Here is an 18,388-nt window from a genome sequence, read left to right on the forward strand (position 1 = left end):
GATTTAAATAAGAATAAAAAAGCTGACCCACCTCATTCTGTGATGGTGTCGAGCAAAATGATGAAGTTGTTTTGACTCATTCTGTAAAGAAACAAGCACCAGATTGACGCTGATTCAACTCCTTCTATGAAGAACCAAGCGAAATATTTTCACTGATCTAACTCCTTCCATGAAGAATAAAGTGAAAGGTTGTTACTGATCCAATTTCTTCTGTGAAGGACTGAGTAACATGACAAATGTTGATCCAACTTCTTCTGTGAAGAATCAAACAAAATGTTGATGTTGATCTATCTCTTTTTGTGATAAAATCAAGCAACATGGTTGAACAAGTTCTTCTCATTAAGAACTTATTCTTCCTCCTTGGACACGTTCTTCTTATTATGAACTCTCCATTGGAAATGTTGATCCATCTCCTTCTGTGATGGAATCAAACAAAATGTTTATGTTGATCTATCTCCTTCTGAGATAGAGTCGAGCAAAAGGTTGAATAAATACTTTTCATTATGAACTTCTTTTTTCTCTTCGGAAAAGTTCTTCTCGTTATGAACTCTCCATTGAAAATGTTGATACTGATCTATCTCTTTCTGTGATAGAGTCGAGCAAAAGGTTGAATAAGTTCTTTTCATTATGAACTTTTTCTCCCTCATCGGATGAGTTCTTCTCATTATGAACTCTTCATTGGAAATGTTGACGATGATCTATCTCCTTTTGCTATAGAGTTGAGCAAAAATTTGAACAAGTTCTTCTCATTATGAACTTCATCTCCCTTATCGGACAAGTTCTTCTCATTATGAACTCTTTATTAGCAATGTTGATGCTGATATATCTCCTTCTACGATAGAGTCGAGCAAAAGGTTGAACAAGTTCTTCTCATTATGAACTTCTTCTCCCTCATCGGATGAGTTCTTCTTATTATGAACTCTCCATTAGAAATCTTGATGCTGATCTATCTCCTTCTGTGATAGAGTCGAGTAAAAGGTTGAACAAGTTGTTCTCATTATGAACTTTTTCTCCCTTATCGGACGAGTTCTTCTCATTATGAACTTTCAATTGGAAATATTGATGCTGATCTATCTTATTCTGCAATAGAGTATAGCAAAAGGTTGAATAAGTTCTTCTCATTATGAACTTCTTCTCCCTCATCGGATGAGTTCTTCTCATTATGAACTCTCCATTGAAAATGTTGATCCCTCGAGTGAGAGGTCGCTGATTCAACTTCATATACGACGAATCGAGCTAAGGTTGAACAAGTTCTTCTCATTATGAACTTCTCCTCCCTCATCGGATGATTTCATCTCATTATGAACTATCCATTGGAAATGTTGATCCCTCGAGTGAGGGGTTGCTGATTTAACTCTATATGCGATGAATTGAGCTAAGGTTGAACAAGTTCTTCTTATTATGAACTTCTTCTCCCTCATCAGATGAGTTCTTGTTATTATGAACTCTCCACTGGAATTGTTGATCACTCGAGTGAGGTGTCATTGATTCAACTCTATATATGATGAATTGAGCTAAGGTTAAACAAGTTATTCTCATTATGAACTTCTTCTCCCTTATCAGATGAGTTTTTCTTATTATGAACTCTCTATTTGAAATGTTGATCCCTAGAGTGAGGGAAATCGAGCTAAGGTTGAACAAGTTCTTTTCATTATGAAATTCTTCTCCCTCATCGGATGAGTTCTTCTCATTATGAACTCTCCACTGGTATTGTTGATCCCTCGAGTAAGGTATCGTTGATTCAACTTTATATATGATGAATTGAGCTAAGGTTAAACAAGTTATTCCTATTATGAATTTCTTCTCCCTTATCGGATGAGTTTTTCTCATTATGAACTATCCATTTGAAATATTGATCCATCGAGTGAGGGGTCGCTGATTCAACTCCATATGCGATAAATCGAGCTAAGGTTGAACAAGTTATTCTCATTATGAAATTTTTCTCCCTCATCGGATGAGTTCTTCTCATTATGAACTCTCCACTGGAAATGTTGATGTTGATCTATCTCTTTCTGCGATAGAGTCAAGCAAAAGGTTGAACAAGTTCTTCTTATTATAAACTTATTCTCCCTTATCGGACGAGTTCTTCACATTATGAACTCTTCACTGGAAATGTTGATCCCTCAAGTGAGGTGTCACTGATTCAACTCTATATACGATGAATCGAGCTAAGGTTGAAAAAGTTTTTCTTATTATGATCATCTTCTCCCTCATCAAATGAGTTCTTCTCATTATGAACTCTTTACTGGAAATGTTAATCCCTCGAGTAAGGTGTCGCTGATTCAACTCCATATGTGATGGATTTGAGCGAAATGAAATTTGTTTTAAGAAAAACTATCTCAAGTGAGATAAAATTTTGTTTCAAGTGAAAACTGTCTCAGGCGAGATGAAGTTTGTTTTAAGAAAAACTATCTCACTTCGAGTGAGATAAATTTCTATTTCGAGTGAAACTATCTCAAGAGAGAAAAAGTTTGTTTTAAGAAAAACAATATCAAGTGAGATAAAATTTTTGCTTCGAGTGAAACTATCTCAAACTAGATGAATCTTTGCTTCGAAAATGTTGAATCTGAAGATGATTGCTCCCTCTTGCTGAGGATGTCTTGTTATCTTTTAATCCCATTCTTTCCTAAAAGATCAGTAAAAATTGTATCTGAATGTAACTATCATGAATGTCCTTATGAGAAGAGAAAATGTCCTTGAGAAAGATAAGATTTCAAGAGAAATTTTAAGGGTACCCTCGTTTGATGAAAAAATAAAGTTTTTATTGCATAAGATGATGGTTGTTTTATGTAATGATGCAACATCATGTATGTGTATGGGTATGTCGATGCATGTTTTCTCGATTAAGGGCAGTGAAGAAGTGCTCAAGTAATCTTAGTTCTCTTCCTGGTCTGTTTGCCTTCATTCTCCTCCCACACCAAGGTGTACCATTACATTTCTTTGCAAAAAATATGCTTTTCATGGTCCCTAAAATTCAAATTCTTTGCCCTAATTTTTTATTATGAATTTCTAAATCTTAGGAACCTTTGTCAATTTCCAAGATACTCTCTAGAGAGATTGTTCTGTTTGAAAATATTTTTTCTTTTTATTTTCAGAATATGGAAAGTTTTTTTAAAGAAAAATGTCCTTCCAATTGGAGCAAATCATAGAACATGAGTTCACTAAATATCAAAAGAATCAACAACTCTTTTAATCTTTCAAAGTTATACATCTTTGACAAGTTTCAAAATTGATAGATTGGTTTCAGGTTAGCTCCTTGAAGTTTCTAAGGTTTCAGTCATCAAGATGTCATTGTTTTCTTAGTCCTTGTGGACCTTATGATATGCCTATCTTCTTTGGCTTGGCATTTTAATTAGATGCAGACAAAATGACGCAACTAGCATAATCAATTACTAGACTTTCGAGAACACTTCTATTTTGGTTCTCTGAAATCTTTTATTTGTTCAAGCTTCATAGAATCCTTTAGTAGAGGTAGTGTAGAGACATCAATCTAAAAATAGAATTCCTAATTGCTTGTGTGAAGTCGACTATAACAGGTGTTCCTCAACTCCCTTAGTCCATTTTACTGAAACTCGTTATTAGATCAAGCATATGCATTAAAGCCTTTATTTATTGGAATTTATTTAATTGGCCTTTTTTCAGACATAGCTGAAGGATTCATCTCTTTACAAAGTCTTCGACTTGACAATCACAGTGGAGAAAACACCGAAGTGCCAGGTATCTGATCAATGTCATGGTTTGAATGCAATCTATTCATAAAGCCAGGGCTTTTGAGTTGCCTCTATAACCAATTGATTTAGTGGAATAACTCAGCTTTATTGTATAATCTATAATAATGATAATTTATTAACCTTTTGAGTATTCAGATTTAGAATTTCTTAACTTATCGAGAAGAGTCTGTTATAGTCTAGGTGTCTTTGATAGTCAGGGAATCCCATATTTAGAGTTTTGCCCCCAAACAACTGACCAAAACTAAATTCGTGTACTCTACCATTCCATTTGCGAAGATTAGTATCATCACTGAACGTCTTCAATAAAAGTGTAGTCTAGGCAGTTTTGTAATGTCATACATAGGAGATGTCCCATGTTGTCCGCTTCTATACGTAGCTGAATGCCAAGCCTCTTGATCATCTCTCATGAGAGGAGAAGCCTATATTGGTCCCTGCAAGAGGGAGTATGGTGTTTGAGTGTATCTTCTGGGGTAAGGTCAAGGGTCCTTGTTCTATCAGTTTTCAATCTTGTCATTTTGTCAAAGATCTATAACTCTGATTTTTTAAAGAGCTTTTAATCCAATTGATAATGAATTTCAACATTAAAATTTACTCATTGCTCATAACCTCATAAGATATCATTTTATTTAATATATTTGATTATTAAGTGACTTACAAACCTTTTAACGAAAAGAAAATGTAAAGAAATTCAAACAAGACAATATACGACTGCAATGATTTTTCTCTGTTTGTATTAAAATGCCCCATCATTCCTCGAATGTCCATGCCCCTGAATCAATTAAATTATGAACCTTGCGCTTGAATGCCCCCGCAATTCTCATTAGTATGCCCTGAGCTTCCCATGTGGTAGCTACATACTACGTTAATATTATACCCTTTAAGAAATGAGGGTTCTTTCGGTTTAGACTGAACTGGAATCACGAGATTCTTCTGAACTAGTAATGAGAGCAGTTCTTCATATGTCATTGGAATTTCACCAATAAAAGTATTCTCTCGGGTCATTCTATAAGGTTTGGTCCCATGATTAGCTGAATAAGACTTACTGTGTTGACCTCGGCTCCTTTCTCGATGTCAGTATTGTCGGAGCTTCTTATCCTGCCATTCTTGATAGATGTTTTGATCATTTCTCCACACATGATGATGTCAGAGAAATTCTTAGTGGCAACCTTTATCATGTGATTAATATAGGGAGATTTTAATGTATTGATGAAAAAAGTAGTGAACTCTATTTCAATCACTAGTGGATGCACTTGAGAAGAAACGTCACTCCATCGTTGCGAATTTTGTCGAAAGCTCTCGTTGCACTTCATATTCATGTTTTGCAACATTGTTCGATCAGGGGTCATATCAGTCATGTGCTTGTATTGATCCAAAAAGGCTTGAGCTAAGTCTTTCCAAGAACAAATTTGAGTACGTTTTAGATGATTATACCATTTGTAAGCAGGCCCAGATAAACCATCTTGAAAATAGTGGATCAACAACTCCTCATTCTCCACATAGCTAACCATTCGACGATAATACATGGTGATACGAGATTAAGGGCATGTGGTCCCATTATACTTCTCAAAATTTGAAACCTTGAACTATGGTGGGAGAACCAGGTCAGGGACCAAACTTAGCTCTTTGGCGTCAAACACATAGAATGACGCAACCATCTCCCTAGATTTTATTACCTCTTCTATATTTTTCAGTCGTTGTGTGAATTTTTCATTCTCAACTAATTCATTTGGGTCAGGAACCTCATTATTAGTACATAAATCACCTGGCTTCAACCCAGAAGCAACATGACAGTCAGTGGGGAATGAAGCTTCAGTCTGATATTGTGGGTTCATAACAGTGAAGTGGATTGGTGGTTGGATTTCCTGATGCATAGAGGTGTGCCCAGAAATGTGAACTGGTGTAACACCCAGAGGATATGTGGGGTTTTGAACAAGACTCTTTTCAGCGGTCAAATGCCTTCAAAACATTTCTTCCATCTTGTTCAATAGATCAAGCTGAGAGTTTGCGATATCAGCCTCAATTTGTGCCAACTTGCTCTTCACTTATTCTTGCAACTCTTTCTGCTCTCTTTCAATTTTGGCTAGCTTATGCTCTGTTTCTTTAAGCATTTTTCTTGTGTCGTGCGGATGATGAGCGTTCTTGCTACTAGTAGGAATCAGGATCACTGTAATTGGAAACCTTATCTTATTATTATATTATTATTTTATTGAATGAATGTTTTAATGCATGATTTGTAAATGTATCGAGCAATACAAATGTAATGCAAGATGAATGTATGCAAAAGACATTATCAAATAAAAAGACATTGTCGTTTTGAGTACCTTCTAATGCTAACAATTATTTCGAGGATCAATATTTTTGATGATATGCCATGTATGAAACATGTGTTAATTCCAAGGTAATTATCCTAGAACAACTTTCAAAGAACATATAACGTCCCAATATGTCAAAGAAAATAAAATATCTACCCCTTCGTGTGGCGTTGTCATTTTAAAAGCCTTATAATTTTGATAAATAACAACTTTTTATAGGAAAAATCAGATCAAATTGGATCGAACCATTTACAGTGACTCAAGTATTTCCTCACGGTGCTCTTGAAGTTGAAAATAACTCAGGAGTTCGATTTAAAGTTAATGGTCAAAGGTTGAAGCCGCATTATGAAAATGCTCCGGTTGGTCTAATCGAATAAATCAATTTAGAGGAACATGCAGTCTAAAAAAAATTAGTTCGTCGAGCTAACGACGTTAAACAAAGGCGCTTGATAGGGGACAATCCATTTCGTTTCATTTTCGTTTTATTAGTTTTTAGCATACTTTATTTCATTTTAATTTATTTAATTCCATTTTATTTTATTGTATCAGATGCTTAATTTTATTTTATTTTTCTCCAAACAGATTCGAATTTCAATTGAATATACAACATTGGAGCAATGTGTTACGTGTGGATGCAACACCATAATTCAACAATAAGCAGCGCAGCCTTGCATCACCTTCACCACTTTCATGAGACCAAACAAGCCTTTACTGCTGCACCTCCTCCGCTGCTTATTCACCATCGCTATTTACAACTAGGGTTGCCACTAGATCGAGGAATATTCTTTTTCCCTCTCTTTGTTTATGTATTTGATATACATTTTGGGACAAAACGGATTGTGATCATGTTTTGATCGAATTTAATTTACATGATGGTGATTGGTATAGCTGGTGAATTTTTAGTTGAATATAGTTATTTCATGCTTTTGTTGATAGATAAGAACTTGATTCAGTATATATAAATTCTTGCGAGATTCGTGCCTAACGAGCATACATTTTCTTTCTTGCTCATTGTTTGATTTGAGAGTGTCGAACTAATTAGGATATTCTAGAACTTGTAATCAAAATGCATATCAAGATTACATATTGAACGTAATGTTTTAATGTGATAGGAACATCTAGGATAAACTCACTTTTCCAAAAAGTCTACCCATTTATATGTCTACTAGTGAACCACATTTGAGTCTATTTCTCTTTCTTTGTTTTACACCTCATAATTAAACCCGAAGCCTTTCTTTTTATTTTCCTCTCTTTTTACACCCTTGTCGAGACTTAAGATCTTGTATCACTCTTGTTCCACGAAAAAAAGGAAATGAAACAAAATTTAAAAAAAAAATGTGTTCACTATTTCAAACAGCAGAAAAAAAAGAGACACTTTGTTCAAATGAAAAAAGATAGGAAAAATCGATCGTTTCAATTGCCTTTTATATATTCTTTTTCCTTGTTTTATTTTTCATTGTGCTTCATGTTAGTTAATGGATTGTTCCTAATTGTTTTAATCTCTTTTCTTGGTACTTAAACCGATCATCATGGCCTTTCCCTACCCTAACCTAAGCCCCGTTACACCTTGTTTAAAGACCCCTTGATTATTGTATTATGTTCATTTTTTTGTAGTGGAGACTTGATTGGATTCCAAGCCTATGGTGATATTTTGGTTAGTTTCAGTTTGAGCGATTTCATTTACCCTAAACATTTTGAGCGGATATGTGTGAATCTTTGTGGGGTATTGAGTCATGTTTCATTGAAGTTGGCAATTAATTGGAATATATTGCTTGGTTTAAATATCCCTAGTTGCATCTTAGCTTGATTGTACATTGAATTCGACAATTTTCATGGACTTATTTCGATTGGAAGTTTGAGGAATAACATGGGATTGAAAATGGCAACTTATTATTTTGATGTATTAATTGATGAATGCTTGAGGACAAACATTGAATAAGTGAGGGGGGTTTGATAAGTACTTTATTTGGTTAATATTTTACTGTTAAATTGCTCCATAATCATTGGTTTTTATGGCTTATTCGTTCGTTTTGATTCATTTTATGTGCATGACACTAGATTCTGGAAATTGTACTAAAAGGACAAAATTCTGCAGTTTTTTTTATTTTTCAGAATGAAAGCTGGATTAATGGGCATGACTTTGGAATGATGCATCTGACATGGCAATGACATCAGTACCTTCTAGAAGGTCCAGTCAGCGCTTCTAGAAGGTCCAGTCAGCGCTTCTAGAAGAACGAATGGATCAGCCGCACATTTCTGCAATTCGAATTTGAATTAAACTCATGTTTTAGGATATTATTTTAAATATTTTATTTTATCTTATATTTGTTTTAGGTATTTTAGTTTAAATAATTTTAAGTATTTTCATTAGGATTTATTTCTTTATTTTATGAACTATCTTTACCTTATTTTTAGGATTTTGAAGGCTATAAATACCCCCTCAGTGTAAGCCTAGAAACATTTCTCTCAACAACTAAGAATTTACTCTTCTTCTTCTTTCTAGTTTTATAAAATTTTATCTTTTCTTTTCTTTTCTTTTTCAAGTTTTCATTTTCTTATTTTATGTTTTTCAAATAATTTTCTTTTAAGACGAAGGCTAAAGCGATGACTCAATTCCAAACGTGAGAAATATAAGACACTTAAATCGCTTCAAATATCTCTCTCTATTTTCTGTGCTTATTTTCAAATCAAAACAATTTTCAAAACCAAAAGTCGACGTTGGTCTGGATGTTGTTATGGTTAACGTGGAAGAAAGGATAGGCTTATTGAAACACATTCGACTTCCTGGGAACACACTTAGCAAAATTGTTTTCTAAGAGGAAACTGAGATCGAAATCAGTTATTGTTGAAACAACATAATCCGAGTCGACAACTTTTGGAGCCTCAACGGTTTTAGATCTACAATATTGTTGTTGCTTAAATCAAATCACAAGCCGAAATTAAAGATTTCTCTTGGGTATTCGGTATACAAAGCATAGTCACAAAGATATGTCCTTATAGACAAGTAACCGACGTGAATCCTGAAGTAAAGATCTATTTCGATGACCCGAGGAAACTGAGTCAAAGTTGAAAGCCTGAGACTACTTTTCACAATAAGTCTTCTTTTCAAATTCAAATTATTATTTTATTCTGTTTATTTTTATTTTTATTATTTGTCTTTATCTTATTTGCAAACAGTCTTTCAAAATCTCCATATTTTATCTTATTCTTATCTCACCTTTATTTTTATATTTTTATTTTTATTAATTTTTAATCTTGAATTTCATCCCTATCCAAACTCTACTGTTCAAAAACAAAATTATAATTAAACCAGAAACTGCATAGTCTATGTGGGATCAACCCTTACTTTCCACTTGCTATATTTTCTTTATATTTATTTTGGGATAAGGAATTATTTTGACACGAAAACGACGCGTGTCAGCCAACCACCGTAGACCGTTGTAGATGGTGGTCGTCAGTGCTTCTAGAAGAATGAATGGATCAGCCGCACATTTCTGCAATTCGAATTTGAATTAAACTCATGTTTTAGGATATTATTTTAAATATTATATTTTATCTTATATTTGTTTTAGGTATTTTAGTTTAAATAATTTTAAGTATTTTCATTAGGATTTATTTCTTTATTTTATGAACTATCTTTACCTTATTTTTAGGATTTTGAAGGCTATAAATACCCCCTCAGTGTAAGCCTAGAAACATTTCTCTCAACAATTGAGAATTTACTCTTCTTCTTCTTTCTAGTTTTATAAAATTCTCTCTTTTCTTTTCTTTTTCAAGTTTTCATTTTTTTTTATTTTATTTTATGTTTTTCAAATATGCTAAGTATGACTTTTATCATGCTTAACTAATTTTCTTTTAAGACGAAGGCTAAAGCGATGACTCAATTCCAAACGTGAGAATTATAAGACACTTAAATCGCTTCAAATATCTCTCTCTATTTTCCGGGCTTATTTTCAAATCAAAACAATTTTGAAAACCAAAAGTCGACGTTGGTCTGGATGTTGTTATGGTTAACGTGGGAGAAAGGATCGGCTTATTGAAGCACATTCGACTTCCTGGGAACACACTTAGCAAAATTGTTTTCTAAGAGGAAACTGAGATCGGAATCAGTTATTGTTGAAACAACATAATCTGAGTCGACAACTTTTGGAGCCTCAACGGTTTTAGACCTACAATATTGTTGTTGCTTAAATCAAATCACAAGCCGATATTAAAGATTGCTCTTGGGTATTCGGTATACAAAGCATAGTCACAAAGATATGTTCTTATAGACAAGTAACCGACGTGAATCCTGAAGTAAAGATCTATTTCGATGACCCGAGGAAACTGAGTCAAAATTGAAAGCCTGAGACTACTTTTCACAATAAGTCTTCTTTTCAAACTCAAATTATTATTTTATTCTGTTTATTTTTATTTTTATTATTTGTCTTTATCTTATTTTCAAACAGTCTTTCAAAATCCCCATATTTTATCTTATTCTTATCTCACCTTTATTTTTATATTTTTATTTTTATTAATTTTTAATCTTGAATTTCATCCCTATCCAAACTATACTATTCAAAAACAAAATTATAATTAAACCAAAAACTGCATAGTCTATGTGGGATCAACTCTTACTTTCCACTTGCTATATTTTCTTTATATTTCTTTTGGGATAAGGAATTATTTTGACACGAAAACGACGCGTGTCAACCAACCACTGTAGACCGCTGTAGATGGTGGTCGTTTGGTCTCAAATTTCATAGGTCGATTTGTCTCAACCCCTTGAGTCCGAATCTGATGGTTTTTTTTCCAGAAAATGTTCCAAAACCCATGGATCTCGACTAAAACATTTCACCTTCCTCAATTTCAATCTTCAATTCATGGATTTCGGAGCAAGTTCTGACAAAATGGAGGTTGGATTTGAACTCATAGTGTCGAGGCGAAGCGACCCATGAAATTTAGGATCGACAGTCGACGGTGGTGTCCGACCACCTTCTATTTTTATCTTATATTTTGAATTATTTTATATTAATAATAATAATAATAAAAATGTCACGTCATACGAAAATAATAATAAAATAATTCATAGTGATCAAAATAGGAACAATTTGAAAGTTCAGTGAGTAAATTAAAAAAATAAAAGTATAGTGAGTGAAATAAGAAAAAGAATATAGTTCAATAAGGAATGGTGTAATTTATCCTTTTTATTAAAACCTCTGTCATTAAAAATCTTTGATTTCGGTGACTGGGACCTTAAATGACTAACATCCAGCAATAAAATGTTGACATAAAATCAAAGAAATATGAATGAGGTAGAACTCAAACTCGAGAATTCTAAAGAAGTGAATAATGTTTAATCATTGGGATGAGTAAAGTTTTAATATTTTGACAAAATTGAATATATATAAGTTTTTCTTTTGATGGGATCCAATCTAGGACCTTTGAGAGGTAAGTGCAATACCCAAGTAGTATGCTAAGCAAGAAACTTGTCATAAAATTTAACTTCATGACCAAAATTTAAACTTATTATTGGTAAGAAGGCTGTAAGTGTAATTTATAAAGTGGATTATGTGATATATTATTTAGGCGTCAAAGAATTACATAATTTGATAACACTATACGATAAATGTCAAGAAGCTTCCATATGATAATAAACTTGCAGAGGATGTATGTATGTATGTATGTATGTATGTATGTATGTATGTATGTATGTATGTATATGTATGTATGTATGTATGTATGTATGTATGTATGTATGTATGTATGTATGTACGTACGTACGTACGTACGTATGTATGTATGTATGTATGTATGTATGTATGTATGTATGTATGTATGTATGTATGTATGTATGTACGTATGTACGTATGTACGTATGTACGTATGTATGTATGTATGTATTAATTGCCATAATCCTCGAGTTCTTACAAGGAAAACAAGTCTTTCTTCTTTCTGAAAGTGATTCATTTGATCTTCATTGTCTCACCATCTGATCTTATAATATTAACAAGTATATCTAAACCTCTGCATTCACAATCAAACATAAGCCACTTCCATCCACCTTGTCTGCTATGTTGCCGATGTACCGATTTCTTTCCTCATTTTCTGCATTGTTAAGACAGTCATATTTCAACGAATTAATCCTGCATTAACAGATAGAAATTATATAAACAATGAAGAGATTGAATGTCAAAGTAATCAAACCATTTCGGCTTTGGTGTTTTCCCAAGCTTTATCTAACTCATCAAAAACAACATCAATAGGCGGTCGGCCTCGACTTGATTTTGCAACACAAAGTACTGCAATATGCAAAATGGATTCGAAATCCTTCCTATTCAGATCCTCATGAAGCCTCGGATCTTCAAAATCTGTAACTGGTCGTCTTCCCAGGCTCACATCCGTTGCCTGCAACGAATTCATATCAGTTAACATTTCCGGATTCAAATGACTGTTACTATCACAATAGAATATCAAAATACATACTTTTCGTGTAAGTTGTTCACTGGCATCGAGATCCAACTCGATAACTTTCTGTCCAGACAGAATTTGCAAGGCTACAATGCCAAAGCTGTATATATCACTGGCACAGGTTAGCTTTGCATTGGTCATGTATTCTGGATCCATATAACCTATAGTTCCTCTCACGTCTGTGAATACTTTGCTTTCCTTCATTCCCAGAATTTTTGCCAGCCCGAAATCCGAGAGTTTCGGATCCAAATGTTCAGTCAAGAGGATGTTTGTGAGCTATAACACAGGCATTCAGCATTAGGAACAATTATATGAATAGTCAGTTGCTTGCTTTTGCAGACTGTTATTCGCATTCGAGTATCAGATATGAGTATTTTAAGGAAAATGAAAGATCGGAGCAACATAGGTCACAGAGATGGATCACTAGGTTATGATCAATGTTACCTTAATATCTCTATGAACAATGCATCCATCAATGTAACTATGAAGATACCTCAGCCCGAGTGCACAGTCTCTTAGGATCTTAACTCTTCTATCCCATGTCAAGACGCAGTCTTTCCCTGAAAATGAAACATAGTCAGGTTAGTTCATAAAACCTCGGTCTTAAAAGGCGACATTCAACCTATTTGAGACTCGAAGCGAAGCATATGCGATGCCACAGCCCTTCTTAAACCTTGAATACTGCAATTCGAGATGGAAAAAATAGGAAATTACTGAAAGAACAGGCAAACATGCAATGGTTTCAAGAAAAAATTACTTAAGAGATGCTGAGCAAGATTCCCCGCATGACAGTACTCCAAGACCAAGTACTGCTCATCACCTTCGATACAGCAACCAAGCAAAGAAACGAGGTTCGGGTGTCGAATCCGGGAAAGTCCAGCAACTTCCCTAGCAAAAGTATCCAAAGAGTTACCTTTCTTTATCTGCTTAATGGCCACAACTTGACCACTAGGCAACCTGCCTTCATAAACTTCACCAGCACTCCCTCGGCCTAAACTCTTCCTTCGATTGTTAATGCATATAGCTTTCTCAATCTCAGACTTTGAAAACCTGTAGAGACCAGACCAGGTATTGCTGTCCTTTAATGGCATTGGTTTTGGAAGCTCCTTTAATGGCATTGGTTTTGGAAGGTTTCTTTCACTCTTTCCCTTCTTCAAGGCCACAAATTTTACCAAGAATAGGATCAAAATCAGCACCATGACTGCTACAGAGAGCGCAAGAAGTGCTTTTGCCAGGGGCCCTAAACATGATTTCAGTGAACATTTTATAAATTTTTAAATGGCAGCTCAAACCAGGGGTTTAAAGTAGACACTATTTTATGATTTCAGCTTTCTCCAGTGACATTCATTGTGGATATTCACTGAAACCGCGACCGAAATTTAAATCCTTGACTCAAACAGAAGAAAGAGATGGAGATAAGCAATTCAACTTACTTTTGAGTCTGATGTAGCCTGGATCTGTTAGACAAACAATGGCTCAGAGTCAGTAGTAGTGAATCTTGAACTTATATTACTCAGACTAGGGTTTGAGTGTCAGACACGGGTATGTTTCAGAGTTCTTCATGTATGTCTTACAGATGGTGGACAAGGAAACTTCAAGGAAAATTAAAAGTAGGGGTAACATAGACTCGAACTACGCAAAAAAGACTTCTAAATAAGTTATGGTCCTTACCAAAAACATCTAAAGAAGACATGCAGCTAAACAAATTTGCACCAAAAGAGCTCTCAGTGGCATTTGCAGCAGCAACAGACTGCACAGCAGCTAGATTACATAATGTAATTTCAGTACCATTAGTCTGCGATTGAAATATTTGCAATAGAAACCAAGCTACCCTTGATATGGCCTCTGTGCAGTTTCTGCAGGAGCTTTGAAATGAAGAACTCAAGTTAGAACATGATTTAACTGCTTCCAGGTAAGGTGGACTGCCTTGAATCTGTGACAGAGATAAACTTGAACACTTGGAACTGCCAGAGTAAAAATTGCTGAATCCACAAGATTCTATGGAAACCAATTGTTGAGTTGGAAAGGGAGAATTGCATTGTTTCCATGAATCTTGTCCAATGAAGATGGCACTGTCTGGTGTTTGATTGGCTCGAACTGCTAGAACTTGAGTGAAGGCATTCAGGGCATTTCGACAGCAAAGGTGTGAAGATATCGTGCCCCACAAGTTAACTTTCCCATTGTCACCAATGCAGTCACCACTTGGTAGGTAAGGGTGTGAAGTGAAATTCAAGGTACAGTCTGCAAACCATAGCAAAAATTGTTAAGCTGCAGCCACAGGCGCGTTTTCGATTGCATCTACCATGGTCAATTACGATTAATATAGACAGTTGAAAAGGAATAGAAAAAAGGTCTCTAAAATGTACAATCCAAAGCTTAACTGTTACCTAGAAACATAGTTAACATAGAGTTTATTGTGCAACTCCTATGCATTAAGGCAAAAATAAGGCTCAACATACCTGAATGGTTTATCTAAAAGCAAGGCGATCTTTGATTGTAACTCAGTTAATTCATATAGCTATGCTTATGCGGTGACATATAGCAAATTGGCAACTCTTTCCCTATCCTCTGGCTACTATTTCCTTTTGTAAAAACAAGTGATCCTAGTGGACTTAAACTATTATCTAAATATTAATATTATGTTTAGATAATTTCATACTCAAATCACTTTTCCAAGAGTCAAGAACACTTTTTTAACTTTTATAATTGGGTTGAAAAGTACATTTCATCTTAAAAGCACCCCGTTCTTTGTTTACCGTAACAAAAGTAGAGATGTCATCCGATCAATCTAGATTCCAATTCCAAAATCTACACTTTTCATCTATACTGATACACTACGGTTTCTTTTTGTTATACCTCCGAAGATAATCTCTAGAAACCTCCATCAAACCGAAGTCACTAAAATAATCAACTCTCCATAAACCAAAGTCTTCAAAAACCCTCTCCATTGACCAGAATTTCCAACAAACGTAAATCCCCCGAATACAGATTTCTAGTAAACTACAATGTACAAACAAGATTTTCTGATAAGTCCATGTGATGCACCAGAATAAAATTCAAAGTCTGACAAACGAAACCACCCACCACTTAAGTCTTTAAATAGTCACGATGATCATACGACTGACACTCCACTAAAAATTCCTATCAATACCCACCTAAGACTACAAAAGGGGACAAGCCTCCTATGTCTACACGATTTTCATCTTTTTAATCACAATCACATCTCTCATGTAGATTACACCCTCAACTATCATTCTCTCACCAATCGTTACTCTTCGCCCAAACTAAGAAAGATAAAACCAAATTTATTCCAATCAACACTTTTATATTTATATATATATATCAGCTACAGAAATGTGAACCCGAAATTTTACGTAATTAGTTCATGCAATAATATCCAAAGAAATGGTATTTGAAACTCTAAATTCAAATCCCAACGTCTTCCATCACTTCTCATATCCGAAACTAGAGTGAAAGACTTACTCCCAAACGAATGAAATTGTCCCTAACAGTGTTAAATCCGGGAACAAACCAAAAGGTGAACATTGTCATTCAAACATAAAAAACAAACACATGGATTACATCAAATAGAAAAGAGAAGTTAACCTGCCAGTGAAGGAGAAGCAAAGGCAATGAAGAGGAAGCAATTAATGCAGCAGAAGGCAGCAAGTTTCAGCCATGGATGAAGTTTTCTCATCTCCTTTTTCCTCGTATGGTAGACCCTTTAAAGCTTTACACCATGGCGAAAGATGGAATTCAAATATTCACAACATGAGAAAGAGTGAAGAAGAAGCTGAAAATTTTCCATTGGAGAACACCCAATTCTTCATTTATACACACATTGTTGGCCTAGTGATTATCATATAAAAAGCTGGATATTCTTTTATGGTAGCTGGATTCTTTCGGCTAACTTTACAAATCTTGAAATTTTCACCAATTAAGCATCTTATCAGTATCTCTACCTTGCAATATACACTTGAAATCCGTATAAATTTGTGTTTAAGGTGAAGTGAAAACAAAACTTTCATTGAAATCAACTCCCATTTGAAGATTTTTTTAATATATATCCAACAGAGTAAATCCAAGCATAGAATCTTAAATCATATCGCCGCTTCTGTTGATGCCAGAAAAATAATAATGGCTATATGGTTTTTTTAACAGATTATGAGGTTAATACCGGTGTAAAAACCATTTTTTTTAAAACAATTAAGTTTAAAAAATAATTATTTACTTTGATTTGAAAAATTAGCGATTTTGAATTAAATTGAATGGGAGTCACCATTGATCTTTGAGCTAGGTAGGTCTAATACTTAAAAAAACGTTTTTCAAAACAATTTTAAGGAAAAATCGTTTTAAGACAAAAATTGGTATGCGTTTACCAAAAATCAGATTTAATGGGTCCGGAAGTCGATTACGTGTGGGGAATGATTAACACCCCAAAATGCCCAAAATTGATACTTAGTCGCTTATATGTTATCACAAATGCTGGAAATTATAAATCGAATATAAAGTTAAAATATGATTCATTTATTAAAGTTTAATTAATTTGCTTAGAATTATTTATTAGGTAAAATCTTTTAATTCGAAAAGAAATATCGAGATTAGCTCATCCTCTTCTTATTTCTTGTCTAAAAAGAATATTTTCTCCTTGATAAAAAAATGCAAATCGAATATAAAGTGAGCATCGACATTTGCAAAAAAAATAAATAGTTATTTAGAGAAAAATGCATTGCATTATTTGACTTAAAATAAAAAATAAATTAATTAGCACTTAAAAAAGTAACTTCGATTTATTTCAAGTCATATTTCGTTCGAATGTCGTATCGGATCATACTACTTCGAGCAATCAATGCTTTCCACGCCCATTCTACAAATAAGTGTTCTCGAAAACATTCGAGCTAGAGACTTTTAGAATATTATCAAATAATAATCATTTAGCGAAAATAAAAAATACGTACATAAATAAAATGTGTAAAATGAATAAAGATCCAAATGCATAAACACTACATATATGAACATTTAATATGACAATTCGTGCATAGCGACATTTACAATGAAAATATAGACTCTAAGTTGAAAGTACTAATGTGCAGTAAATAAATAAAACAAAGATCAAATTAACAAGATAAACAAAAACAGGGAGCTAAACAGGTAATAATCTTTATTTTGAGACTAAAACCAGTGATTACTTTACATATACTAAAATATATAGGGATTAAAGACACAAATAAACTGAAATTGGACAAACATTAGACAAAAAGTACTAAAAACAAATTGCTAGATCAAGCCAAATATTTAACCAAAACATTAAAACATACGTACGATGACTAAAACGTAAAGAAATGAAAACATGAAAGGCTCGAATCCATAAATATCCCATTTCATTTCAAACCTGCCAGATTACAAAACTCAAGGGCCTAAAATTGCAATTTTCCCCAAAACTTGTGAAAACACGGGACTGGGGGCGAAACCACGTTGTTTCGATCCATTTCGATCCGTGTATATAAACTCGATTTTAAGGCATTTCCCTCATCCTCTCCCCATTCCTCTACTTGTTTTAGAAAATGAAGAGAGAGAGAGTTTCCCAAAACTCTCTCAACTTCCCCTTGTCGGGAGAGAGGGTCGCCGTTCTCCGGTGGCGGTTCACGATCGTTCACGAAGATCGGAGGAAACAAACCCCCCCAAAATCCCTCTTGTCCTCTTTAACCCAAATATCACCCCTATTTAGTCTAAAAATCACCCTAGAATCATAGATCTCTATGGTTAACCTCTCGGAAAAAAAGGATATGGCGACCTTCGAGCTTCCAGCACTTTAAATCGAGGTATGTGTTTCTCTCTTTATTATTTTTCTTTGTTGATTTTTGTTGTTTTCGAATTTTTCCTCTCTGTGTGTGT

At 34.1% G+C, this 18,388-nt stretch overlaps 2 protein-coding genes and 1 long non-coding RNA gene across 3 annotated transcripts; all 3 read right to left on the bottom strand.

Annotated features, from left to right (window-relative positions):
• Positions 1-12,094: 12,094 nt before the first annotated feature.
• Positions 12,095-13,611, bottom strand: LOC120115323 (probable serine/threonine-protein kinase PBL28). The gene is made up of 5 exons (XM_039136053.1): positions 13,251-13,611; positions 12,938-13,053; positions 12,509-12,769; positions 12,230-12,430; positions 12,095-12,130 (listed from the first exon to the last, which is right to left on the bottom strand). Exons 1-5 carry the CDS (start codon positions 13,609-13,611, stop codon positions 12,095-12,097), a joined length of 975 nt encoding a protein of 324 aa, XP_038991984.1.
• Positions 13,612-13,632: 21 nt separating this feature from the next.
• LOC120115360 lies at positions 13,633-14,240 on the bottom strand. Its single transcript, XR_005515470.1, has 3 exons — positions 14,165-14,240; positions 13,927-13,950; positions 13,633-13,733 (listed from the first exon to the last, which is right to left on the bottom strand). It is a non-coding gene; the product is annotated as an uncharacterized LOC120115360 (long non-coding RNA).
• A 43-nt stretch (positions 14,241-14,283) lies between these two features.
• LOC120115324 lies at positions 14,284-16,191 on the bottom strand. The gene is made up of 3 exons (XM_039136054.1): positions 16,100-16,191; positions 14,397-14,734; positions 14,284-14,349 (listed from the first exon to the last, which is right to left on the bottom strand). The coding sequence occupies exons 1-3, from the start codon at positions 16,188-16,190 to the stop codon at positions 14,284-14,286; spliced, it is 495 nt and encodes a 164-aa protein (XP_038991985.1). The 5' UTR covers position 16,191.
• Positions 16,192-18,388: the final 2,197 nt, after the last annotated feature.

This window comes from Hibiscus syriacus, unplaced genomic scaffold (assembly GCF_006381635.1).
Source record: "Hibiscus syriacus cultivar Baekdansim isolate YM2019G1 unplaced genomic scaffold, ASM638163v2 tig00110263_pilon, whole genome shotgun sequence".
Taxonomy (NCBI): Eukaryota; Viridiplantae; Streptophyta; class Magnoliopsida; order Malvales; family Malvaceae; genus Hibiscus; species Hibiscus syriacus.